Source organism: Xenopus laevis, chromosome 5L (genome assembly GCF_017654675.1).
Source record: "Xenopus laevis strain J_2021 chromosome 5L, Xenopus_laevis_v10.1, whole genome shotgun sequence".
Lineage (NCBI taxonomy): Eukaryota > Metazoa > Chordata > Amphibia > Anura > Pipidae > Xenopus > Xenopus laevis.
In genome coordinates this window covers 62199233-62226126 of record NC_054379.1, presented here as the reverse complement: position 1 = coordinate 62226126, position 26894 = coordinate 62199233, and the positions used below count along the sequence as shown (strand labels likewise).

The 26894-nt window shown below is 41.6% G+C and overlaps 1 protein-coding gene across 3 annotated transcripts in view; it reads right to left on the bottom strand.

The window, feature by feature from the left end:
* The window catches only part of pcnx2.L (pecanex 2 L homeolog), a 643210-nt gene that overhangs the window by 521084 nt on the left and 95232 nt on the right, over nucleotides 1–26894 (bottom strand). For all 3 annotated transcript variants that reach the window (XM_041562821.1, XM_041562822.1, XM_041562823.1), the window contains exon 4: nucleotides 16834–16870. In XM_041562821.1, the coding sequence (XP_041418755.1) occupies nucleotides 16834–16870 (37 nt within the window). The remainder of the gene's footprint in view (nucleotides 1–16833; nucleotides 16871–26894) is intronic.

Here is a 26894-nt window from a genome sequence, read left to right as displayed (position 1 = left end):
TTGTCTGGCCCTTTGATGTGCTGCATTGTACCTGTGTTCATCAGGTGCGGCTGGGTTAGCAATTGGAGTAATCAGCCAGGGTTGACAACCATAACCAGCATCTCCTGAAAAAGATTTCATATATGATTAAATCAATATAGTGAAATGTATCATTCTACATAGATTAACTTTCAGCACTTTACATTGCTCTTTTGGCAACTTTAATTCTGTCTACAATTGCGTTTTTGTTTATGAGGCAACTGGAGTGAAGAGAAAAAGCTTTTAGGTACAAGCTAGCTAACTGGTTTAACAAATAAAGGTTAGAATGTCAACAAAAAAAAGAATGTCATACAAAAGTATAGGAGTTCCTCAAAAAATAGTTGAAAAAATAGTCCCAAAAAACGCTAGCGTCTTTTCCTGTTACAGGGTGATAGGCTGAAAAATAGACAGACTAAACTGACTAAACTTTGCGAACATATTTAGTATTATATGGATTATATTATATTTAGTATTATATGGAAAGTTGAAACAATACTTACCTACAAGTCAGTCACCACTTAATTAACAAGATTCAAATTGCCTGTAGATGATGAATTGCACTGAATACGAGTCGTGTGTGCTTCCAGGGAAGGCAGCAAAAACATTCATCAAACACATATTTGCATCACAAATGATTTGAGGGTTGATTGAATTAAATTGCTTTCTGTTCTGGAAATGTTGATCCACACCACAAGGGGCGATAAAGTCACATGAGTACAATCTATTGCACCCATGACATTAGGCAGACCTCCTAGGACATAAAAGTCTGTCTGGTGTTGGGAAAATTGATAAATAGATCACATCTTTTTTTAAGAGCTTGCAGTACTTGAGTCAGTGACCGAAAGAAAGTGGATTGAGACTTGCCACTGACAAAACCTTCTGATGACTGAAAGCTGCCAGATGGCAGAAAATGACAGGCTGCTAATAACTTGGTGAAGCCTGGAACTGCCCTATTTATAGGTGCCATATCATTTTTGATAAGCTCATAAAGATCCATGAGACACTGGCTATTAAGTCGATATCAACAACTTCAGCCTCCCCTAAGCTAGCCAGTAAGACCCTGGCTCTATATAGCCTTTGGGGATGTTCAGGGACGACAGGCAGAGGTGCCGCAGCAGCTACTAGTGGATCCTCTGCATAGCAGTGTGATGCAGCAGGGGAAGCAAAAGCCCATCTAACCTGCAATCTTAAGCAAACTATCCTCACTCTTCTAAGTTGTTTTCTCTTGTCAGTGTTCCAGACGATGGCCAAATTTATTTGGCAGGCATGGTTTCGCAGCACATGTTCGAGTTTCGCCGCCCACATATGTTTTTTTGTTAAACTACGGCAAAAATTCACTGGCAAAAAGTCGCTGTGACAAAAAAAATTGTTGTGCATCAAAATTGTCGCTCTCATAAAAAATGTTGCGTGTCAAAATAATTTGGATGACCAATGTATTTGGACAAAATAGCTAGCATAAAAATTGTCGCGTATAAAAATTATTTTGATGCCCGTTCACCTTTATTGTGGTTCACCTTTAAGGTTACTACTATTATGGCATAGAACTTTCAATTCTAAGCAGTTTATAGTTTTATAGTTACATAGTTAAATTGGGTTGAAAAAAGACAAAGTCCATCAAGTTCAACCCCTCCAAATGAAAACCCAGCATCCATACACACACCCCTCTCTACTATAATATATAATATTATATATACCCATACCTATACTAACTATAGAGTTTAGTATCGCCTTTGATATTCTGTCTGTCCAAAAAATCCTCCAAGCCATTCTTAAAGGCATTAACAGAATCAGCCATCACAACATCACCCGGCAGTGCATTCCACAACCTCACTGTCCTGACTGTGAAGAACCTCCTACGTTGCTTCAAATGAAAGTTCTTTTCTTCTAGTCTAAAGGGGTGGCCTCTGGTACGGTGATCAACTTTATGGGTAAAAAGGTCCCCTGCTATTTGTCTATAATGTCCTCTAATGTACTTTTAAAGTGTAATCATGTTCCCTCGCAAGCGCCTTTTTTCCAGAGAAAACAACCCCAACCTTGACAGTCTACCCTCATAATTTAAGTCTTTCATCCCTCTAACCAATTTAGTTGCACGTCTCTGCACTCTCTCTCCAGCTCATTTATATCCCTCTTAAGGACTGGAGTCCAAAACGGGACTGCATATAGTTATAGTTATTTGCCTTTTTCTTTTGACTATTTGTAGCTTTTAAATGGGCACAGCTGACTCCCTTCTAAAAAACAAATGCTCTGTAATGCTATGAATGTATTGTTGTTGTTATTTTTTATTACTGATCCTTCTATTCAGGCCCTCTACTATTCATATTCCAGTCTCATATTCAAATCAATGCATGGTTGCTAGGGTAATTTGGACCCTAGTTACCAGATTGCTTAAAATGCAAATCGAAGAGCTGCTGAATAAAAAGCTAAATAACTGAAAAACCACAAATAATAAAAAATGAAATCAAATTGCAGAATATCACTCTCTACATCATACAAAAAGTTATCTCAAAGGTGAACAACCCCTTTTTTCAGATCTGGGTCTTAAAAACAATATTGCAAATGAGCTTAGCACATTCAACTTGCAAAGATGAATGGTTAACAGTCATATGCAAACAACTGGAGATAGTTTACACGGTGGATTTGTAGGATCCATTAAAAGGGAAATGTTTAGAAATGATAGTGATGACAATTGTTAAAAGGCCTATTTAGGATTTGTGTGGATATGTTTTAGTTAACATATAAGATATTAATATTTTAATCACATCAATAACTTTTTGAAGGTTTGACTTGACAGCTTTAGAATGTGACCAATAACGTGTGAGGTTGAACATTATAGTGTTATTCGCAGCTGAATACAAATTGGAGTTTGTCAGGCCCTTTCCAAGTCAACTTGCAGTCTGCCGTTTCAAACACTGGATGGTTGCTAGGGTAAAACAAATAGTGATGTGTTATACACTTCAATGTATTAAATTGGCAAATCAAGAAACAGCAAGGAGCAGAATACCTGCTATTCAGTCTTTATTGTGCATTCCACACAACATGTTTCGGGCAGCAAGGGCCCTTTCTCAAGTGTCACACTTGTTTAAAAAAAAAGACACAAATGAAAATGGAAGAAATAAAAACAAGGCAAATAGGTCATATATTATGAATCAACCTATTTTTTAAAAAAAAAAATATATAACACGAGAAAGTACTTTTGTTATGAAATACACATAGACGTAGCTGTAAGTACCTTTAAAATACTTGTGCCATAATGTGCATGTGTGAAAAAAGAAGACGGGCAAAAAGGCTTTAGCGATAGGATAAAGAGCATATCCACCAGTTCAAGGTGGCAGAAGGGAAAGCGGAAGATAATGCAAAAGTCTTCTTCGCTGAGCGGTTTCTTCGGGTTGAATTGAATTTCGAAAAGTAAGCATTCCATGTACGTTCACTGGGCCGTTAGGTATCAAAAACATAGGTAATGCAAAGATATATCGGTTAGAACAATATGTGTTTAGTGCAGTGAACTGCATAACTGACATACAAAAAGGCGCACTTATCATACGAAATGTACCATATCGCATACCAATCGAGCCCAAAGACTGAAAAAAAATTGAGAACAATTTAATTTCTCTGGCAAATTATACGCAAAGAACATTTCATTTTTAAAACAAGAACTTGAATACTTGTAACTGTGACCTTCAGTGGGCATAATTTCAATAGGGAGTATTGCAAAAGTGGACATGTTGCAGTCCTCCCTGTATGTCCCTGTATTTTACTAAAATCCATCCTCTGGCTTTTATGAGCCACTGTTCTCACACTCAAACCAAGCATACACATACCATGCTAGATTAATAAATTAACAGAACTGTGTGTTTCACTCCCACACTTTTAACTCTTACAGTTAGAAACTGTTTTATTTCCTGTCAGGAGATTAATGAGTGACACACAGAAGATCACAAAATGGTCGCTTAATTTTAAATACACAATATGTATTGATACAGTATGTATATGCCAATTTGATAAGATTATTTATTATGACATAATTTTATCTGTTTATTAAGAAATAATTATGAGCGTAACGTTTTTGTGTATCGGAGGTTTCAACCACCTTCTATATCATTTTATGCATAAATAAAAGCTCTTGATGTTATATCAGAAGAATTTATACAAATAAAAATAGAATATGTATTAACTATTAGAATTTACTATCTAAAAGGCCCATTTGGTTTTGCATAATAATAGCTTCTGATATGTTATATGCCTCACCTTGTTCCAGAAGGAAAAAAATAACATTATGTATTATATAGAACTGCAAACTCCTGAGAACTCCTCCCAAATACTGAACATGGTTAAAAGAAGGTGACCAAAAGTCGAAGTCCAATTGATTAATGCCAGTTAGACAAATCCCTAAATCAGAAGCCCATCTGGGTCTGTTGCCATTTGAGAGGGCCAAATATATCTACACTAGCCCCTATATATAATACAAGGCACAATGTTTGCCCAGATGAAGTAACCCATAGCACCCTAAGATGCTTGCGTTTAAACGGGGATGCCCGCTGCGTCAGTCTTCGTCTGCGCCATTCTGTTGAATGAGCATACTTCCGGGTTCGCCCCACTTGGCTATTTCCAGATTTATCAGCAAAGTGCCAAATATGACATCATCGATAGCGCGAAATTCTAATTGTTTAAAGGTCTTTCTGTGTAGTTGCCCAACATAAAGGTCTATTCATTAGTTCCTGTGTGTAATTATCTGAATTTCTACTCGTGTTTGACCCTGCCTGTTCTTGGCCAAGTCCTGTCTGCTGCCTGTGTTTTGACCATCTCTGATCCTGTAACTCTCTGGTATTTTGACCTGGCCTGTGACCTGATTACTCTTCTGACTCCTGTTTTGTACTGCGCTGCTTGTTTGGTAAATTGACCCGGCTTGTGACTTTGATTACTATACTGTCTCCTGTGATTGTTCTGCTCATCTGTTATATTGGCACGGCCTGTGACCCCGACTACATTCCCATTCAGTATAACGTGCGGTTCCCTTGCTTGACTAGAACTCTCTCCTTGGTCCTCTCATATTAAGATCTGGTGGCACCCGAGAAGCGGAGGGCTCCTCTCGAAGTGAAGGGTGGTTGTTAAAGGCAGAAGGCTGAGTCGTGACCAGGACCTTGGGTTTTGTTCTAGGTTTGGGATACCAATCGTAACAGGCATCCCACTGAATTCAGAACACCACTGACATTTTCAGGACAGAACATTTTGCAAAGCATCTCTAATACTAATGGGCAGATTTATATTTGTGTGAATTGTGGTGAGAAACTTCTTAAAACTATATTTTGTGCATCCATTAAAAAAAACGTAACTATTACCATATTTATCAAAATTCTCAAATTTGGTAAACTCGGATGAGAAAAAGGTTCCCTCGATAACGTTAATCAATTGATTAGCTTGTAGAGTTTATTCTAGGGTTTTTTTGCACACTTTGGGGTAAATTTATCAAAGAGTGAAGTTCCGCAGCTCTCAATTCATTTCTATGGGATTTTGAAAGGCGTATTTATCAATGGGTGAAAGTTCACCCTTTGATAAATACGCCTATAAAAATCCCATAGAAATGAATGGAGAGTGGCGGAATTTCACTCTAGTGGTGGAACTTCACTATTAACTTCACTCTTTGATAAATATACCCCTAAGAATCTATCATATCAAGTTTTTTAAATGTACTTTTTCCTCCAATGCGTTTCCATTTTTCCAGTTAATGAAGGTTTCCTGCTTAATAGTCCCAATTCTAGTAATACAACTAATGATGCATGGTTCACACATGAGGAAATTCAAAAGAGACTAGAACATGTTAAGATAAACAATGGTCCGGGGGAATCATCCCAGGGTACTTAGCAAGCTTAGCTCTGTGCCAAACCTCCTTACTTAATTTTTCAGAATTCATTCATGACTGGTCTGGCATAGTGCTGAGAGACTGGCGAATTGCTAATGTGGTGCCGCTATTCAAAAAGGGATCCCGTTCTCGGCCTCAAAACTGTAGGCCAGTTAGTCTGACTTCAGTGGAAGGAAAGCTTTTCAAAGGGTTAATAAAGGATGAGACTTCATAGCAAATCATAATACTACGAGTTTGCCAGCATGATTTTATGCATAATAGATCTTGCCAGACTAACCTAATTTCTTTTTATGAGAAGGTAAGCAGGGGCCTCGATTCAGGGATGGCAGTGGATGTGATTTACTTAGACTTTGCTAAAGCATTTGATACCGTGCCCTACAGAAGGTTACTGGTTATTAAGGAATGTTGGCCTAGAATATAGTATTTGTACCTGGATAGAGAACTGGCTAAAAGATAGACTACAAAGAGTGGTGGTAAATGGAACATTTTCTAATTGGACCAATGTTGTTAGTGGAGTACCACAGGGCTCTGTACTAGGTCCCTTGCTTTTCAACTTGTTCATTAATGACCTGGAGGTGGGCATTAAAAGTACTGCTTCTATTTTTGCAGATGATACTAAATTGTGCAGAAATATAGGTTCCACGCAGGGTGCTGCCACTTTGCAGAGTGATTTGCCCAAGTTGGGAAACTGGGCAGCAAACTGGAAAATGAGGTTCAATATTGATAAATGCACGTTATACACTAAATGACAGTGTGGGAGTTTCCTTAAATGAGAAGGATCTAGGGGTTTTTGTAGATAACAAGTTGTCTAATTCTGGGCAGCGTCATTCTGTGGCTACTAAAGCAAATAAAGTTCTGTCTTGCATAAAAAAGGGCATTAACTCAAGGGATGAAAACATAATTATGCCTCATTATAGTAGGGATGCACCGAATCCACTATTTTGGATTCGGCCCAACCCCCGAATCCTTTGTGAAAGATTCAGCCGAATAACGAACCAAATCCGAATTTGCATTTGCAAATTAGGGGTGGGAAGGGAAAAACATTTTTTACTTTCTTGTTTTGTGACAAAAAGCCACACAAATTAGGATTCGGATTCGGTTCGGCTGGACAGAAGGATTCGGCCGAATCGAATCCTGCTGAAAAAGGCCAAATCCTGGCCAAATACCGAACCGAATCCTGGATTATGAGAGTAGACTGTCAAGGTTGGAGTTGTTTTCTCTGGAAAAAAGGCGCTTGCTGTTGTGGAATGCACTGCCGGATGATGTTGTGTTGGCTGATTCTATTAAGGCCTTTAAGAGTGACTTGGATGATTTCTTGGACAGAAATAATATCAAAGGCTATTGTGACTAAAAAGGCTATTGTTACTAAATTCTATGGTTCGTATAGTTATGGGTATATGTAATTTATGTGAAAGTATGGAGGGGTGTGTGTATGGATGCTGGGTTTTCATTTGGAGGGGTTGAACTTGATGAACTTTGTCTTTTTTAAACCCAATTTAACTATGTAATTATGTAGTGGAATGAGTGGAAAGATTATTGGATGGGGCTGGGGTAGACCGCAGTCAATGACAAAGTTTGAGAAGGGGGGGGTTCTCAAGAAAGCTTTTCAAAAAATGAGGTGAAAAGTTGAGGACGAGGACTTCCAAGGATATGGTTAAGGGTGCTGTTAAGGACAGGGAGGACCTCATGTCAAATATGGTGCCAGTATTAAATGTATGTTTGCAAATGCAAGGAGTCTGACTAGTAAAATGGGAAAGCTGGAGGTGTGCTGGCACTGGGGGGGAATTATTATGTGATTGGTGTGGCTGAAACATGGCTAAACGAGTTGTATGACTGGGCAGTTAATATCAGCGGCTATACTTTGTTTCAGAGGGACAGAGGCAATAGAAAAAGAGGAGGGGTATGTCTGTTTGTTAGGCAGGATTTAAAGTTAATATAAAGGAGGTGGTGATGTTAGAAACTGAGGGGGCAGAAGCCTCATGGGTGGAGCTTTTCACTAATTGTAAAGCAAATTAATTATAGTAGTATGCTATAGACTAGTGAAGGGTAAATTTATTCACCAGGCATGGATTTGTGGAAAAATTTTGCATTTTGCTAAATGTTTTTGCGAAACTGTGACAAAAAAATAAAATCCAATAAATAAAATCCAAGCCAGGGTTGAGTGGGTACGGGTTGAAGAAGACCACATGGTAGGGATTGAGGACACTTCTGTTGTGCACACACCGTGCAGGCAGAAACAAAAAGTCTAACATCTTTGGCGAGTCTACTTCATGCCAGGATGTCCGGAAATTTTAGAAGAATGGGCCCATTCGAGGACTTGGGCAACCTTTTGCTGGGGTACAAAAATCTTGCCGGGAGGACACTCAGGAGGACGTTCCACATTAGACAGATCTGACCACAAAAGAGAAGTAGGCGCCACCACTAGGTCAGGGGAGACAATGGGTGTGGGTGGGAGTGGATTCACCTCCATTTGAACCAAACATCTAAACAAGGCATCCGCCTTCGTGTTTTTCGAGCCAGGACGATAAGAAATGAAAAAATTTAACCTGGAGAAAAATAAAGCCCAACGAGCCTGACGGGGATTAAGTCTTCTGTCAGAAGAAATATATTCCAGATTCTTATGGTCAGTCAAGATGGTAATAGGCTCCTTAGCCCCTTCTAACAGATGGTGCCACTCCTCCAGTGCAAGCTTAACGACCAAAAGCTCACAGTTACCCACTTTATAATTCCTCTTGGCAGGATGCAGTCTATGAGAGAAATAAGCACAGGGATGAAGAGCCCCTTGAAATTCAGCATGTAGAGACAAGACAGCCCCAACTCCCACCTCCGAGGCAACGACCTCCAAAATAAATGGGCAAGCAGGATCAGGATGGAGAAGAATTGGTGCAGAACTAAACGCTTTCTTAAGATTCAAAAATGCCTCCTGTTCTTGTGGGGTCCAAGAAGAATTAAAACGGTTTCCCTGTGAGGGCCGTAATAGGAGCCACAGTTTGGGAAAAATTCTTGATGAATTTGCAATAAAAATAGGCAAATCCCAAAAAACGTTGAATAGCTTTCAAATCTGTGGGAACAGGCCAATCAAGGACAGCAGAGAATTTAGCAGGATCCATCTCTAATCCAGAAAAAGAAATGATATATCCCAGAAAAGAAATCGTGGCCTTATAAAATTCATACTTCTCAAGCTTGGCGTAGAAACAATTCTCCCTCAACTTGCGTAGAACCTGTTTCACTTGGAGAATGTGATCAGTGGTCCAAATAGACTATGGCACAAGTCTGCAGGAATTCTCGAAGAACATTGTTGATGAGGTCTTGAATGACAGCCGCGGCATTGCACAAGTCAAAGGGCATGACCAAATACTCATAATGGTCATCCAAGGTGTTGAAGGCTGTCTTCCACTCATCCCCTTGACAAATACTGAAAATTTTGGCTCCCCTTAAACGGTCAAACAATTCAGGAATCAAAGGCAAGGGTAACTGTTCTCAATCGTTATATTATTCAGGGCACGATAGTTGATGCATGGTCTCAGAGTGCCATCCTTCTTCTGGACAAAAAAAAGGCAGCACTGGCTGGGGACGTAGACTTCCTAATAAAGCCTTTGGAGAGATTGTCCAAAATATATTCCTTCATGGCTTGAGTCTCAGGCACGGACAAGGGGTATGTTCTTCCCCTAGGCGGAATGGAACCAGGAATCAGATCAATCGGACAATTCGTAGGAATGATGCGGAGGTAGGACTTCAGAATTCTTCTTTTCAAAGACGTCTTAATCTTTGTAAATGACAGGAAGAAGAGAACTAGATGCAGGAAGCAAAGAAGGAGGAGCGACAGGAAGAGTAGAAGAGGCCATATGGTTGGAACGGCAAAACAAACTCCAGGCCGTAAGTTCCCCAGAGGACCAGTCAATGGATTATGGAATATGAAACCTGAGCCAAGGAAAACCCAAAATAATGGGAGTCTCAGGGCACTGAATCAACAGGAAGGAAATCTCCTCTTCACGAAGAAAGCCAACATCAATAAGGACTGGAGCAGTAGCTGTAAGGCACTAGGACCTGGCAGCCGCGGTCGTCCCCGCTGTGGTCGCGCTGGAGCCGTTCGTGCGTGCGTGCGTCCGTCGCGGCGCGTGCGTCTGCGTGCGTGTTGCGTCGGTCGCGGTGCGCGCGCGTCGGTTTCGGCGCATGCGCAATGCGCTTAAAAGGACGCCGAGGCCTGCACTTCCTTGCGAAGTGATCATTGCCTACTAGTGTGACGCTAAGCCTTATTACTGCCTGATATTTCGTTGTTGACCCCTGCCTGTTATTCGGATTTTCCTGCTTCTAATCTCCTCTGCTGACTTCTGCCTGTCTCCGGTTATTGATTCTACGCTGCCTGCCTTCCGACCTCGGCCTATTCCTGACTCTGCCTTGCCTGACGATTCTGTACCTCGATTTCTGGAAGTGTTCCTGTTACAGCACTTCTACCACTCCTCCACGTGACCAGTCCTGTTCCAACCCTCAGGGTCTGCCTCATTGTGGGAGGTGTAGGAGAGGCTTCTCTTCGTCTAAAAGTTCCAACTAACAGTGAGTACCGTGACAGTATCACTTTGCCAGCATGGAACCTACGGAGGAATCCTCTCCTTTTGATGTCCTAGTCACTCAAATCTCCACATTAACCCAAGCTGTCCGAGATCTGCAAGGTGGCTATCTTCAGATCCAATCTCAGATCCAGAGTGGTGCCACTTCCTCTGACCCTTCGCAGCCTGGACCATCAACAAGTCGGGGTTCGTCCGATTTACTTCCTGGAGTCGTTGCTCATGGACATTCCCCTGAACCTAAAGTTCCGTTACCTGAACGCTTTTCAGGCGACAGAGCCAAATTTCAAGCATTTGTTCACCATTGTAAATTGCTGTTCACTCTCCAACCTCGGACTTATGCTACTGAACAAACAAAGGTTGGCATTGTTATTTCACTATTGGATGGTGAACCACAGACCTGGGGGCATCGTTTGATTGACCAGAATAGTTCCTTGCTCCATGATTCTCAAGCTTTCTTTCAGATGATGACTACGCTTTATGACGATCCTCAGCGCACAGCCTCAGCGGAAGCAGCACTCAGGGGGCTACGGCAAGGCCGACGACCTGCCGAGGAATACATCGCCGAGTTCCGTAAATATACGACAGACTCCATGTGGAATGATCGAGCCTTAAGACACCAACTCCGCATTGGTCTTAATGACAACCTTAAGGACGAATTGGCTAGAGTTGGAGTTCCCGGAACTTTGGAGGAATTAATTGACTTGATTATTCAAATTGACCGCCGTCTCATTGAAAGACGTCTCGAGAGGTCTGGTGCCTTCGGTCCTACTTGGATGCTCCCTAAAGCCCCTCTCACACCACACCCCTCATTGATTCCAGCAGCTACTCAGGGGGAGTCAGAGCCTATGCAGTTGGGCCTGCTCAGGTCTGCTCTCTCTCAAGAGGAACGGGATCGTAGAAGGAGACTCAACCTTTGCTTGTATTGTGGAGAGAAGGGGCACCTACTTCGCTCTTGTCCCATTCGACCTGCCAGTAAGACTGATAGATCTGTATTCATTAGTACTACAGTTTCGGGGGAACAGTCTTTGTTAACTCCACTTTTTCTATTACAGCTCCCAGGAAGACATCTTGAGGTCCCAATTCTCATCGATTCAGGAGCCTGTAACAACTTTATGGACAAGAACTTTGCTAAGTTACATAATATTCCCCTTGTGTCTGTTAAAGAGCCCTTCCTTATTAGAACTGCTGATGGGTCCCCTATCTCCTCGGGCCCTGTAAGATTGATATCCATTTCTGTATCAATAAAGACTCAGCATTATCAAGAATTGGTGTCCTTTAATATTGTTTCTTCTCCCATCTATCCTCTAATTTTGGGGTATTCCTGGTTACAGACTTGTAATCCTTCAATCAACTGGGCTACCAATGAGATTGACTTCCCACAAATCATCGCCGATACTCTCTGCATTTCTTCTGGGCCAAGTTTGGTTCCTGAACCTTATAAAGACTTCCTTGATGTCTTCGATGAACGTGCTGCACAGTCTTTGCCCCCACATAGGGTATATGACTGCCCAATTGAGTTGTTGCCCGGAGCTCATATCCCTTTTGGCCGTATCTATCCGCTATCTGAGCCTGAATTAAAGGTCCTTAAGAATTATATTGATGAAAATCTAGAAAAAGGATTTATTCGTCCTTCAACATCTCCAGCTGGGGCGGGGATATTCTTTGTTCAGAAGAAGGATGGTTCACTTAGACCTTGTATAGATTATCGTGAGCTCAACAAATTAACCATCAAGAACCGATATCCTCTTCCCCTCATTCCTGAACTCTTTCAAAGACTTTGTAAAGCCAGTATCTTCACTAAACTGGATCTCAGGGGAGCCTATAACCTAGTCCGTATTCGCAAAGGGGATGAGTGGAAAACCGCTTTCAGGTCTCGTTATGGTCATTTCGAGTACACCGTAATGCCTTTTGGCCTGTGCAACGCCCCCGCCACTTTTCAGCATCTCGTAAATGACATCTTCCGTGACTACCTCGACATTTTTCTTGTGGTCTATTTAGATGACATTTTAATTTTCTCTTCTTCGCTTGAGGAACATCGTCTACATGTGAGGAGAACTCTGGCTAGACTTCGTGATCATGGACTTTACGCTAAACTTGACAAATGTGAATTTGAGAAGTCCTCCATTGAATTCTTGGGGTTCATAATTTCTACAGGGGGGCTTACCATGGATACCCAAAAGATCTCAGCCATTCTCAACTGGCCGGTTCCAACCAATAGAAGAGCAGTACAGAGATTTATTGGTTTCGCTAATTTTTATCGAAAATTTATCAAAGACTTCTCACGTATAATTGCTCCTATAACTTCTCTTACTAGTTCTGTAAAGAATTTTTTTTGGTCTCCTGAAGCACAAACTGCTTTTGATGAACTAAAGGATCGGTTCACTTCTGCGCCCATACTTGTTCATTCGGACTCTACTAAACCCTATATTTTAGAGGTCGACGCGTCAGAAGTGGCCGTTGGCGCAGTCCTTTCTCAGAGACAAACCCCCTCTGGTCAACTTCATCCTGTGGCTTTTTTTCTAAAAAACTCTCTAGGTCTGAACGGAATTATGACGTGAGTGACCGTGAACTTCTGGCAATTAAGGCGGCTTTTGAGGAGTGGAGACACTTATTGGAGGGGGCATTACATCCCATTCTAATCTATTCTGATCATAGAAACCTCGAGTATTTGAAATCTGCAAAGAGATTAAAGCCACGCCAGGCTCGCTGGGCTTTGTTTTTTTCACGCTTTAATTTTCATATCACGTTCAGGCCCGGTTGTAAGAACGGTAAGGCGGATGCGCTTTCACGTATTTTTTTGAATTCTCCCACTGAGAATGTTTCAGATGGACTCATTCTTAAATCTTCTAATTTTTTGCTTCTTCAGACAGAATTATTGTCAAATATCAAACTAGCCTCACGAGAGGTGCCTTTGGAGAAGTCAAGTTTTCAATCTCTTCATGGGTTTCTGATCCATAAGAATAAAATATTTGTTCCACAAGCAGCCCAACTGGAGGTGTTGAAATTTGCTCATGACAATCCTACGGCTGGTCATTTTGGAATTCGCAAAACCACAGACTTAGCTAAACGTTTTTTTTATTGGCCTAACATGGTTAAAGACTGTGCTGCATATGTAAAATCTTGTTTGGTCTGTGCCAGATGTAAGGATTACCATGCTCGTCCTATGGGTTTGCTCAAACCTCTACCGGTTCCAGATTGCCCATGGGAATCTATTTCTATGGACTTCATTGTGGATTTACCAAGATCTTCGGGTATGAATACTATTTTTGTGGTAGTAGATAGATTTACAAAGATGGCTCATTTTTCTCCGTTACCCAGTCTTCCATCTGCCGCTACTACAGCCGAGGTTTTCATCAGAGACATTTTTCGGCTGCACGGACTTCCTCGTGAGATCATTTCTGATAGAGGATCACAGTTTACTTCCAAATTTTGGAGAGCGTTGTGTCATTCTTTGAACATCAATTTATCCCTATCTACCGCTTATCATCCACAGACCAATGGTCAAACAGAAAGAACAAACCAGACACTAGAACAATATATTCGCTGCTTTACTACCTACTTGCAAGATAACTGGGCCTTGCTTCTGCCTTTAGCAGAGTTTTCCTACAATAACTCATTACATTCTTCTACTAGTCAGTCTCCTTTTTTTTCTAATTTTGGTTTTCATCCCAATCTGTTACCTGATTTGCCTAGGGAGATTGCTGTTCCTGCTGTCCATAATCGTATCTCTTTTTTGACCAACAATTTCAAGACTCTTCACCAAACTATCCTGCAAGCTCAAAACAATTTTAAAGTTTTTTCGGATCGTAAAAGAGGTGAGGATCCTGAATTTAAGATTGGAGACCTGGTGTGGCTTTCTACTCGGTTCATCAGACTAACTGCTCCATCTAAGAAATTGGCACCTAGATTTTTGGGTCCTTTTCCGATTATTCAGCAAGTTAATCCGGTTACTTTTAAGATTAAACTCCCAAACTCTTTACGAATACATCCGGTATTTCACTCTGCACTCTTGAAACCAGTGGTTCCCAACGTTTTTCATGGCCGTTATCATCCACCTCCGCAGCCGGTACAGGTCCAAGATACCGAGGAGTTTGAGGTACAGGAGATTTTGGACTCCAGAATTTGGAGGAACCGTTTGCAGTATCTGGTCAGTTGGAAAGGTTATTCTCCAGAAGATAATTCCTGGGAGCCTGTTAAAAATATCCATGCACCAAGACTGTTGAAACATTTTCATAAGACTCATCCTGATAAACCTGGTCCGAAGGGCGCCCGGAGTGCGCGCCTCGGGGGGGGCACTGTAAGGCACTAGGACCTGGCAGCCGCGGTCGTCCCCGCTGTGGTCGCGCTGGAGCCGTTCGTGCGTGCGTGCGTCCGTCGCGGCGCGTGCGTCTGCGTGCGCGTTGCGTCGGTCGCGGTGCGCGCGCGTCGGTTTCGGCGCATGCGCAATGCGCTTAAAAGGACGCCGAGGCCTGCACTTCCTTGCGAAGTGATCATTGCCTACTAGTGTGACGCTAAGCCTTATTACTGCCTGATATTTCGTTGTTGACCCCTGCCTGTTATTCGGATTTTCCTGCTTCTAATCTCCTCTGCTGACTTCTGCCTGTCTCCGGTTATTGATTCTACGCTGCCTGCCTTCCGACCTCGGCCTATTCCTGACTCTGCCTTGCCTGACGATTCTGTACCTCGATTTCTGGAAGTGTTCCTGTTACAGCACTTCTACCACTCCTCCACGTGACCAGTCCTGTTCCAACCCTCAGGGTCTGCCTCATTGTGGGAGGTGTAGGAGAGGCTTCTCTTCGTCTAAAAGTTCCAACTAACAGTGAGTACCGTGACAGTAGCAGAGGTGAGAACACCTGGTGAAATCAGTCTGCCATCCACGTCGGTGTCAATCAGGAACGCAAACCCGGAAGTGTGTGCATGCGCACCGCTAATCTAGGAGAGACTCACCAGGAGGTAAGGTACTTCAACAATCTCCCGGCGCGTCTTACACATTGCTACAGCATTTCCAAGACCCTAACCCATTTTTTTGGGTGTGAACCCAACCTGATTCACAAAGGAGCACTTTGGGACTAGGGGCTGTTTAACTTCCAGAACTTCCATAGTGACCAGCCTTACATGTTAAGTGGTCTATAGTACCCCAAAATAGAGTTATTTTAAATAAGAGGGGACCAAAATACTGATTATTGGTAATGAGATGACAGAGTTTTAAAAATAGTGCCTTATGATTTAAAAATGCGCAATCTCAAGAATTGCCTTTGTGCCTCTATGCCTAATAAAGGGACAGTATACCCACTTTTCAACACTGGTTCAGTGAATATGACTTGGTTAGGACATACTATTTGCATATTTTTTTAATGAGGACATATTTATTTTTGTTATTTCTTGCTGCACCTTTAAAAGCATACCTGTTGAAAGGCAGGGAAGTCCAGTAAATTATACCTGACTAGTCCACAGGTGTTTTTTCTAGGGCCAAATGAGTAATGCACTAGTGAGGGGTGAGCATGTAGATACCCAAGGGCATCCAATTGCGCAACACTCATTGTTAAATATAGAGAAGCAAAGTGTATCATTCCTCTTCTGTATTTAAACCTTATACTTTTAATAAATGTCTATCTCAATTTTATAACTGTCATGCCCTATTCACATAAGCCAGGCAATAATGATTTCTACACTGGATAGGTACTCACAGGAGAGGAACAAGACAATGAAGGGTAGCAATAATTTAGCACGCCTATTTTGCAGAGCAACGATTGAAAATTTAACCTGACTCAATATGGCACTTAACACATAGATGTAGTTAATAATAGTAGGTAGTTTCATCCTAGGAAGGGTAATAATTATGGACTCACAAAGCCCTATTTTCATTTTTTATATCTATTTAAACTATTAACAGAAGTTGACAATTACATTCTGCAACATAATAAAGTATATCTGCTCCCTTAGTGTTGGTGTCACTTTTAACTTGTGATATTTAAATGTTTTAAGCGATTTGTTAATTTTGAATTATTAAATGATTTGTCTCCTTCTTCTGACTCTCTCCAGTCTTCAGATAGGGGTCACTGACCCCATCTAAAAACCAAATGTTCTGTAAGGATACACATTTCATATTCATATTCCAGTCTCTTATATAAATCAATGCATAGTTGCTACGGTAATATGAACCCTAGCAACCATATTGCTAAAGGTACAAACTAGAGAGCTGCTGAATAAAAAGCTAAATAATAAAAAGTGAAAACCAATTGCAAATATCACTCTCTATATAATACAAAATGTAAATTTAAGGTGAATAACCCCTTTAATCATATGAAGTTTACAGAGTAGCAGCCAGACTATACATTAGGAATTATGAGTCAAGCAAATATTTAGAAAAATAGATAGAAAAGTAAAAACCTTTCAGGTGCTGGAGACTTCCAAGATATTGGTGAACCTGTAAGTTCAAACACAGAAAAACAAATCAAGAGCAGTCATTTGTAACTATTTTATATAAAATACATATTTTAATTTAAATAACCCTTATGTTGCTGGAGACATTTTATGCTACAATATTTTTATATATATTATATACTATTAAAAATGAATACTGCGGTTTCAATTTCCAAATTAAAAAAATTCCTACATTTCTTGCGAAAATTTTTATATTACTATACTGTAGCTAAGCATGCTTCTGTATTTCCTATTTTCAGTCCTGTCACATATTACTTATTGCACCTTTTAAAATTGTTCCTTTATTCTTGCACACCACCATTGATACAGTACCCTGCATGTATTTACCAACATTTATTAAATTTTTCCATAACAGTCAGTTCTCATTGTTATGTGGTTGGCTGTGCCTCTGACAATGTTGTATCCACATTAAAATTTGTGCCATTGCTTTGCAGTACAACATTGTGTTGTGTGATGGTGTTCAAAATGTTATGCAATGACTTCTACTGACAGAAATGTAAAACATTACAAAAAGCTTTACACCAAAACCTATTACCCAAAAACACATATTTGAGAGTTTTTAGGAGTTAATTTTAAGTTGGAAATCTTGCATAATTTCCACACACTTTACACACTGTGGGGGGGGGGGAGAAGCAGCACTGGAGGCTAATGAGGGAGGAAGGTTTGTGACAGTCAGGAGGGGAAGTAGGGGACAAAAGGGTAGGGGGGCTGGTCCACAGCTTGTCCAAAACAGCAAATTGACCATTTTGGATAAAGATGCTGGGGAGGAGAGCTCTGAACTGGCGTGTATGGAGTAGGCTGGCTCTCAGAGCACCCTGGGAGGCAGTGGCTCTATTACGGATGGTGGGGGGAGTGCAAGGAAGGAAAGGGGATTCAGTTATTAGAAAGGTGGATAGGGTAATCTGCCATAAGGACCCTTCAGTCTGATGCTTTCCTGGTGCTAGGGTTCGGCATGTGGTGGAATCAGTGGACAGATTATTGGGAGGGGCTACACATAGGTACAAATGACAAAGTTAGAGGAGGTGGTGAAGTCCTCAAGAACAATTTTAAAAGACTATGTGTAAAGTTGAGAGCGAGGACTTCCTAGGTAATTTTCTCAGAGATATTACCTGTGCCAATAGCAACACTAAGAAGACAGCGGGAGCTTTGGTAGATTAATGCGTTGCTGAGAGATTGGTGTAGGGAGGAGGGTTTTGGGTTTTGGCGAACTGGGCTGATTTCTGATGGCTTAGCTCAATCTAGTCAGTGGCTGACTCAGGATATGTTCCATAAAGCTTTAATAAAAATGAATGTAAACAAGGCTCCAGGGCCTGATGGCATGCATCCCCGGGTTCTAAGAGAGCTTAGTTCAGTTTTAGACCAGCCCCTATTTCAGCTTTTCTCAGATTTGCTTTCATCTGTTATGGTAACTATGGATTAGAGCAAAACTGATGTCATTTCAATATTTAAAAATGGATTACGATCTCAGCCTGGAAATTATAGGCCAGTAAATTTGACATCTGTGGTGGGCAAATTATTTAAAGGCTTGTTAAGGGATCACATTTGCTTTTTATGATGAGGTAAGTAAGATGCTGGACAGTGGGGGGGGGCAGAAGATGTGATCTATTTGGATTTTGCCAAAGCATTTGATACCGTGCCCCACAAATGACTGCTTTCTAAACTAAGGTCTGTTGGGCTACATGGATAGGAAATTGGCTACAGGATAGGGTACAGAGGGTGGTTGTTAATGGTACATTCTCTACTTGGATTAAGGTTCTTAGTGGGGTCCCTCAGGGCTCAGTATTGGGTCCACTTTATTTAACTTGTTTATTAATGACTTGGGGGAGGGTATTCAATGTGTTTGTGTTTGCAGATGACACAAAACTATCCAGCTCAATAAATTCCATCCAGGGTGTGGCATCCTTGCAACAGGATCTTGACAAACTGTCAATCTGGGCAACAAATGAGATTCAATGTTCATAAACGTAAAGTCATGCACAAATATCCAAGCCACTTATACCCTTAAAGGGTCTGCACTAAGCAAATCCATAATGGAAAAGGACCTTGAGTCTTGGCTGTAGCAAGCAATGCCAGTCAGCAGCATCAAGGGCAAATAAGGTCTTGAGCTGTATTAAAATGGGCATTGATTAACGGCAGGAAGCGATCATTCTTCCACTTTATAGAGTACTGGTAAGGCCCCATCTAGAATATGACATACAGTGTTGGTCTCCATCATTCAAACAGGACATTATTGTATTAGAGAGGGTACAGAGAAGGGCAACTAAGCTGGTAAAAGGTATCGAAAATCTTAGCTATGAAGAAAGACTGGCCAAATTGGGGATGTTGGAGAAGTGATATGATAACTATGTATAAGTATATAAGGGGATCATATAATAATCTCTCTAATGCTTTATTTACCAGTAGGTCTTTCCAGCTGACACAAGGTCACCCGTTCCATTTAGAAGAAAAGAGGTTCCACCTAAATATTCGGAAGGGTTTTTTTTACAGTGAGAGCTGTGAAGATGTGGAACTCTCTCCCTGAATCAGTTGTAATGGCTGATACATTAGATAGCTTTAAGAAGGGGTTGGATGGCTTTTTAGCAAGGGAGGAAATACAGGGTTATGGATGATAGCTCATAGAACAAGTTGATCCAAGGACTAGACCTCCATTTTGGAGTCAGGAAGGAATTTGGAGAGGCTTCAGTTTTTTGCCTTCCTCTGGATCAACTGGCAGTTAGGCAGGTTAAAAAAAGTTTAAAGGTTGAACTTGATGGACATATGTCTTTTTTTAACCTACATTACTATGTTATTATGTTATGTACCCATGCCTTTCTGCTCCAAACTACTGAGTCACAAGGCTTTCCCAAAATTGTCGGTTTTGGTGAAATATTGCCTCAAAGCTTCAACTTTCTAGCATATTGCCCATGTATCATTATGTACCAAGAAAAAGCACCCTAAATATGTTTGACAGAAGTCCTCCAAACAGTTTGGTGCCCATTGTGCATAGGATTACCAAAGTATCTGGCATTTAGAGACCCCAAAATGAAGTTAGCGCATACAAATAGTCCTGTGGGTAACTTCAGCTAATGAAAAATCAATGCATAGGAGAAAGCTCTCTGTTTGGTGCTGAATTAAGCATAGAAATCCCTGTTTAAGACAGGATTTTTTGTTTTCACTGTGAATGTGTGAATTTGTTGTCCACGTGGTGGGTGAAATTTGGGAAGTTTTTAGTTGATTTTCTTTACTAAAAATAGATTTTTCTTTTGACCCAGAAGGTGAGTGATTGCTAGCCCAGTTCCCTTCACTTCCTCTTGGCTACTAACTCACTGTTAGATCCCCAACCTCTCTCCTGGGTGTCAGTTTAACTTGCATTTTCTGCTGTTTCAGCACAAATTTTTACTTTTTGTACAGATTAAATGGGTATTTTGATTTTGCACTCAGTTTTGTGTGGAAAGAAGAAAGACAGAAGGATTTAAGAGTATAAAATCTTTCCCATCAGCAGCAGTGCAGCTCCCAGGCACCTGCTCACATTTACCCTCTCTCTGCCAGAGCTTCTCAACTTAAAATGTATTTTTTTGTGATCAACAGTATTAAGCTTTCTTTTTGTGCGTTGTTTTATAACAAATAAAAAGGAAAAGTTATAAAAAAAACTACCTCAGTTCTAAAGAAAAAGGACCTGAAAAACCCAGCTGTAGCTCTGCAAGGAAACACCAGTCAGAGTCCATGTCAAAAAGTCCCACTGCCTTTACTTCTGCTGCTGCAGCCAATGTGACCCCTGCTAAAACATTTGCGCAGGTGGTAGCTACTGGCAGCAACTCAAGCCAAGTCACTGCTGGGGTAGAGAATCTTACAAGCAAGCATGGGGTCAGATGCCTAATGTCAAGCGCTCATGGCATAGAGGCTTATATAAAGGCTGCAGCTGAAGTGGTGGGCCCCTCTGCAGTAGTACCAGCAAGTAAAATGTATGGGAAAGCCATAATCTTTGCCCGTATGCTAACTGCAGTGCATGCTCTGGTGCAGAGGGGTATCACAGTGGGTGGGAGTTATGTCCCTGTAGAACCCCTAGAAGGATTGGGCACAAAGGTGGAGGGAAATCTCAATGCATCCCCCAGGGCCACAGTTGTTCCTACCACAAAAAATTGTGCTCCTGTTATGGGCACCACTAAGGGTGTAGGGGTGCCCATGATTGTAGAGGCACTGGTGGTGGGCAGACAGTGGCCTTTCCTCTTCAGATGCCAAGAAAAAGAGGAAATTTTAATCCAACTGGCTGGTACCTGAGGAATGGACATTGGTGGTTAATGATGGAGCACCCCAATCCAAGAGTAAAAAGGGCAGCAAAACATCTGCTCCTCGTGTGGTGACATATGTTTGGCCCAACTGTTGGTTGCGGTCAACCGGTGTCAGACCATGCACTCTTGTCTCCAGACCAGGTGGTGAATAATGATGTTAATGGTCTGCAAGGCCTTGACCATGGCAGTGTGTGTCTCCCACAGAGTCAGGGGTGCAGCATCTGCCTTCAAATAATTTGGAAGATCTTCCCCTGGAGTGTAAAGGGACACCTAATGAGACTCCTGCAGAGTGGGCAGTCAGTGTTCCTGGGGTGATTGTATATCTAATTGCATATAATATATGGAATTTTTAAATTAAAACCACATATAACTACAACCAGCCTCAGTTTTTAGTGCCTCAGTTTTTAGCGCCTCAGGGTATTTCACTCCAGGAGGGGGAGAATATTGGGCTAACCCACATACAGGACCCTGCAGATGAGGGAGGATGGTGAGGGTTGAGTTGTGAATATGGAGGAGGGTAGCCAGACAAACTCTACTGTTCATGCTAAGATCTCTCCTCCCTTGTCTTCCACTGACTCCAATGTATTTGCCATCCAGGAGGTACAGGAGGCAGTGGAGAGAGCAGAGGCTAAATATCAAGCCTCCAACACTCCCCCCTGTTGCTGGGGAGCTAATTATTTCTGTTGCTCCTGTGTCAAACATTTCCAGATGTGTTTCAGGTGAAGTTGAGGGAACACCAGAGCCATTGCAGGGTCTCCAGATGACAAGTGACTCTGATCCTTCCCCTGCAACATCTTGTGGAAATATTCTCAAAACTCTAGTGGAGAGGGGAAATTATCAATCCCTTAGCCAGGAAGAGCTCATGGATGATTGAAACATCGAAGAGGAGGTTGACATAGGAGTGGCAAATCCTTCTACCCCAATCATCCCTGCTGAGGAACTCAAAAAGTTTCTTGAGAGCACCCTTGGTATTAAATTGGAGAAGAAGCTGCATATGGCTCTGGAGAAGTGGCATGCTTTGCCTTTAGTTATCAATTCAGTGGGACAATACATTAAGGTCATAAAAGAGAAGAAGAAGGGGAACCAAAAACAAATCACATGCCCTCTTGCGGAGGATGGTTACCCCCCAATCCAGGACAGAGCCCCGTCCTTCTATCAAAAACTTTTTTCACCAGATCCCATCTCCCCAGATACCTGTGAGGAGCTATGGGATGGGCTTCCAGTGGTCAGAGGGAGGAGAAAAGAGAGGTTGGAGACACCAATCGCTCTATATGAACTCTCTCAAGCACTCTGTTTAATGCCCCACAATAAATCTCCTGGGCTTGACAGACTGACCGTAGAGTTCTTTCAGTTCTTCTGGGATACTCTGGGCCCTGATTTCCATAGGGTCCTAACTGAGGCCCTCAAGAAAGTTGAGTTGCCACTTTCGTGTCGTTGAGCAGTGTTATCACTACTTCCTAAGAAGGAGGATCTCTGCCTTATTAAGAATTGGAGATGGGACTTTCGGTTTGGCGCCCGACGGGATGGCGATGCAGAGTAAGTGCTCCCGCTACCTGGGGGTCTAGAATCAGCATATAACACCGGCTCCGCAGCTAAGTAATAGAGGAGTGGCTGCATTGTGAGTGCTCGGGTGCTCACAGACTCCATTGCGGCTTTTTTTTAAATTTACCTCAGCACCCGACATCTTTAATACTGTGCCTGCGGAACCAATTTAGTTTTGCTACTCAGGAGGCAGCTTGTCTGTGGGGCTCTCTACAAGAATTATTGGCATTATCGCCTAGAGTACACTAACCAGGTTCAGGAGCAGGGGGTGTTTTTTGTTCAGTCCTATATTGACTCTGCTGTGACCTTGTAATAAATCGCCACAATACCCGCCATTTTGGATGCCAAGCTTGTAGGCCCTTCTTCTGTATCACTGTATCACTGTTTGAATCAGGCTGCTGACTGGAATAAAGCAACTTAAAGCAAACAAATCAACTGAAAAGGATAAGTATTTATTAACTGCTATTTTATATTAAGGTTTATATTTAACTACTGTGGTTTTATTTTTTAAAGGTTTTTTTCTGTCTTGGGTGCTAAACAGCAAAGTTTGGTGTGCTCGTGTGCTTACAGCAAGTTTGTCACAACCTGCTTTACTTTGCAGTTAGCTTTCCCTCTGTTTGAGGGGGTGGGGTTTGATTAGTTGCACCTGAACAGACTGTATAAATAGAACCCCTGGCACTCCAGTGGAGCTTGCTCTAGTGTTAGCTTCTCTTAAGTGTTTGTTCGTTAAGTGGGGGATCTGTAAGTGGAGTTATAAACACCGGAGTTAAGTGGGGGATCTGTAAGTGGAGTTATAAACACCTAGGTTTAAAACTAAAGGAGGTTCAAACTAGGTCAAAAGTTTGTTCTAAACCCTAATTTTTATTTTATTAATCTATTTTTATTTTTTCCTGTTTTGATCTGTAACTGGGATAATGAGTGCTAGCAAGATTGAAGGTCTGACTCAGTGCACAGTCTGCCATATGTATTCAGATTTGGAACAAGAGATCCAAAATGCTTACCTCTGTGGTGGTTGTGAGCAAATTGCCACTTTGGAGGCTCAAGTTAGAGCACTAGTGCAACAAATTGCAACACTGCGGTCGATCTTGAAAGGAGTCTTTTGCTCACTGAGCAGGACCTAGCGGGGTCAGATAGTTTGGGGGGGAACAGAACAGCAGCAGGATGTTAAGGCAGCTAGCTGGGTGACAGTTACAAAATCTAAGGTGGGCAAAAGGAAAATGGAGGCTGATCCGGAGATTATACATCGCAACAAATTTGCCAGATTGTGTGAAGATGATGGGAGTATGAACTCTGGATTGGAAATTCTAGATGGGGCTGATCTCGCTAACAGCCGGGAGACCAGTTTCTCTAGTAGTGGTGGGGAGGAGAGTAGAGTCAGGCCTAAGCAGATTGTGGTTGTAGGGGACTCAATTATTAGGAAAGTGGATAGGGTAATTTGTCGTCCGGATCGCTACAACCGAACAGTTTGCTGTCTACCTGGTGCCAGCGTTCAGCATGTGGTTGATCATATAGACAAATTATTGGGTGGGGCTGAGCATGACCCAGCTGTCTTAGTGCATATCGGTACTAACCACAAAATAAATGGTAGATGCAAGACCTTAAAGAATGATTTCAGGGATCTAGGCTCTAAGATCAAGGAAAGGTCTTCCAATGTCATCTTTTCTGAAATTTTGCCTGTGCCACGTGCAAGTTTAGAAAAACAGCGGGAGTTAAGGGAGCAAAATGCGTGGCTCAAGTCTTGGTGCAGGAAGGAAGGGTTTGGGTTCCTAGAGCACTGGGCTGATTTTTCATTGGGGTACAACCTATACAGTCCTGACAGTTTGCACCTCAATGGAAGGGGGTCCGCGGTGCTAGAGGTTGGAGGAGTGTTTAAACTAGGCAAGGGGGGGTGAGATAAAGAATTATGAGGAAGATAGGGTAGACGGGGCAGTGGGGTTAGTAAGGGGTCATGGGGGAGGAGTGAGGGGCATACAGTTTACCAGCTAAGGAGGTCCCTCTGTTACAAGGAAAACAGAATAATACTAACTTAACGTATAATTCTCCACTAAGTAATGCTAATTTCAAAAGTAAAAGTAGTAACCTCCGCTGTATGCTGGCAAATGCACGGAGTTTGTCAGGTAAAATGGGAGACCTAGAATTAATTGCATGCTCTAAAACTTATGATATAATTGGTATCACTGAGACCTGGTGGGATGAAACATGTGACTGGATTGTGAATTTAAATGGTTACACCCTTTTTAGGAGGGACAGAGGGATTAAAAAGGGTGGAGGAGTGTGTTTGTATGTAAAGCCTGAATTAAAGCCATGCGCTAAAGAAATAACAATAGCTGGCACTGGTGAGGGTGTAGATTCACTCTGGGAAGAGATTTTGACTGGGCAAAAGGTAACAGAAAGAATTATCATTGGTGTATGTTATAAACCACCTCTTAAAGTGTCGAGTATGAAGCCCAGCTACTCTTGCAAATACAAGCGGCTTCACAGCTGGGTCAAGTTGTTGCTATGGGTGACTTCAATTATCCAGACATTGACTGGGGTAATGGGGTTGCTAAGACAGAAAAGGCTAGTACGTTTGTAAATATGCTGAATGACAACTTTTTATTCCAGCTCGTTCAAGAACCTACTAGGAATACCTCTCTTTTGGACCTTGTAATAACTAACAATACTGAACTCATCTCTAACATTTGTGTGGGTGAGCATTTAGGGAATAGTGATCATCACATGGTCTCCTTTGAGATTCTGTTGCAGAAGCAATTCTATAAGGGAGTAACTAAAACACTAAATTTTAGACGTGCAAACTTCGACAGTATAAGGGCATCTCTGCAACATATTAAGTGGGAAATGCTTTTCACAGGGTTAAACACAGAACAAAAATGGGAAGTCTTTAAAATGCTGCTTAATAAATATACTTGTCAGTATATTCCACTTGTAAGCAAGGAACGTCATTGCAAAGCAAAACCTTTTTGGTTCAATAGAAGCGTTGGTGTTGAGGTGGGTAAGAAAAGACGCGCTTTTAAGGCTTTCAAGTTAGCTGGTACAGCCGAAACATTTATAATGTACAATGAGGCCAATAAATCACGCAAAGAAGCTATAAGGCAAGCTAAAATTGATATAGAAAAGGATATTGCAGCAAGTAGTAAAAAAAATCCAAAATTATTTTTTAAATATCTTAATAGTAAAAAAATGAAGCAGGAAGGGGTGAGACCCTTACTATCAGAGGGGGGTCAGATGGTTGATGAAAACAAAATAAAAGCGCAGATTCTGAACTCATATTTTTCATCTGTTTACACAAATGAGGAACCAGTAAGTGAAGGTTTCCTTCTTAATAGTACCAATTCTAGTAATACAACTAATGATGCATGGTTCACACATAAAGAAATGCAAAAGAGACTAGAAAATGTTAAGATTTACAAAGGTCCGGGGCCAGATGGTATTCATCCCAGGGTAATTATCAAGCTTAGCTCTGTGATTGCCAAACCTCTTTACTTAATTCTTCAAGATTCATTGAGATCTGGCATTGTGCCGAAAGACTGGCCAATTGCTAATGTGGTGCCTCTATTCAAAAAAGGATCCCGTTCTCAGCCTCAAAACTATAGGCCAGTTAGTCTGACGTCAGTGGTAGGAAAGCTTTTTGAAGGGTTAATAAAGGATAAGATACTGGACTTCATAGCAAATCATAATACTACTAGACATTAAGCCCGTTAAATTAACGGGCGCTAGAACATATGTAGTCAAACATTTATAAAAAAACAGAATTGTTGTAGTCTAAAAAAAAATTGCCAGAGACGATCCGTGGGGCACATGCGCAGTAGCGCAATCCCACGGACACAGGGACTGGATGCAGAGACACTTCAACTTTATTATATAGGATGAGTTTGTGCCAGCATGGTTTTATGTGTAATAGATCTTGCCAGACTAACTTAATTTCTTTTTATGAGAAGGTAAGTAGAGACCTCGATTCTGGGATGGCAGTGGATGTGATTTACTTAGACTTTGCTAAAGCATTTGATACAGTGCCACACAAAAGATTACTGGTTAAATTAAGGAACGTTGGCCTGGAACATAGTATTTGTACCTGGATAGAGAACTGGCTAAAAGATAGACTACAGAGAGTTGTGGTAAATTGAACATTTTCTAATTGGACCAGTGTTGTTAGTGGAGTACCGCAGGGCTCTATACTAGGTCTCTTGCTTTTCAACT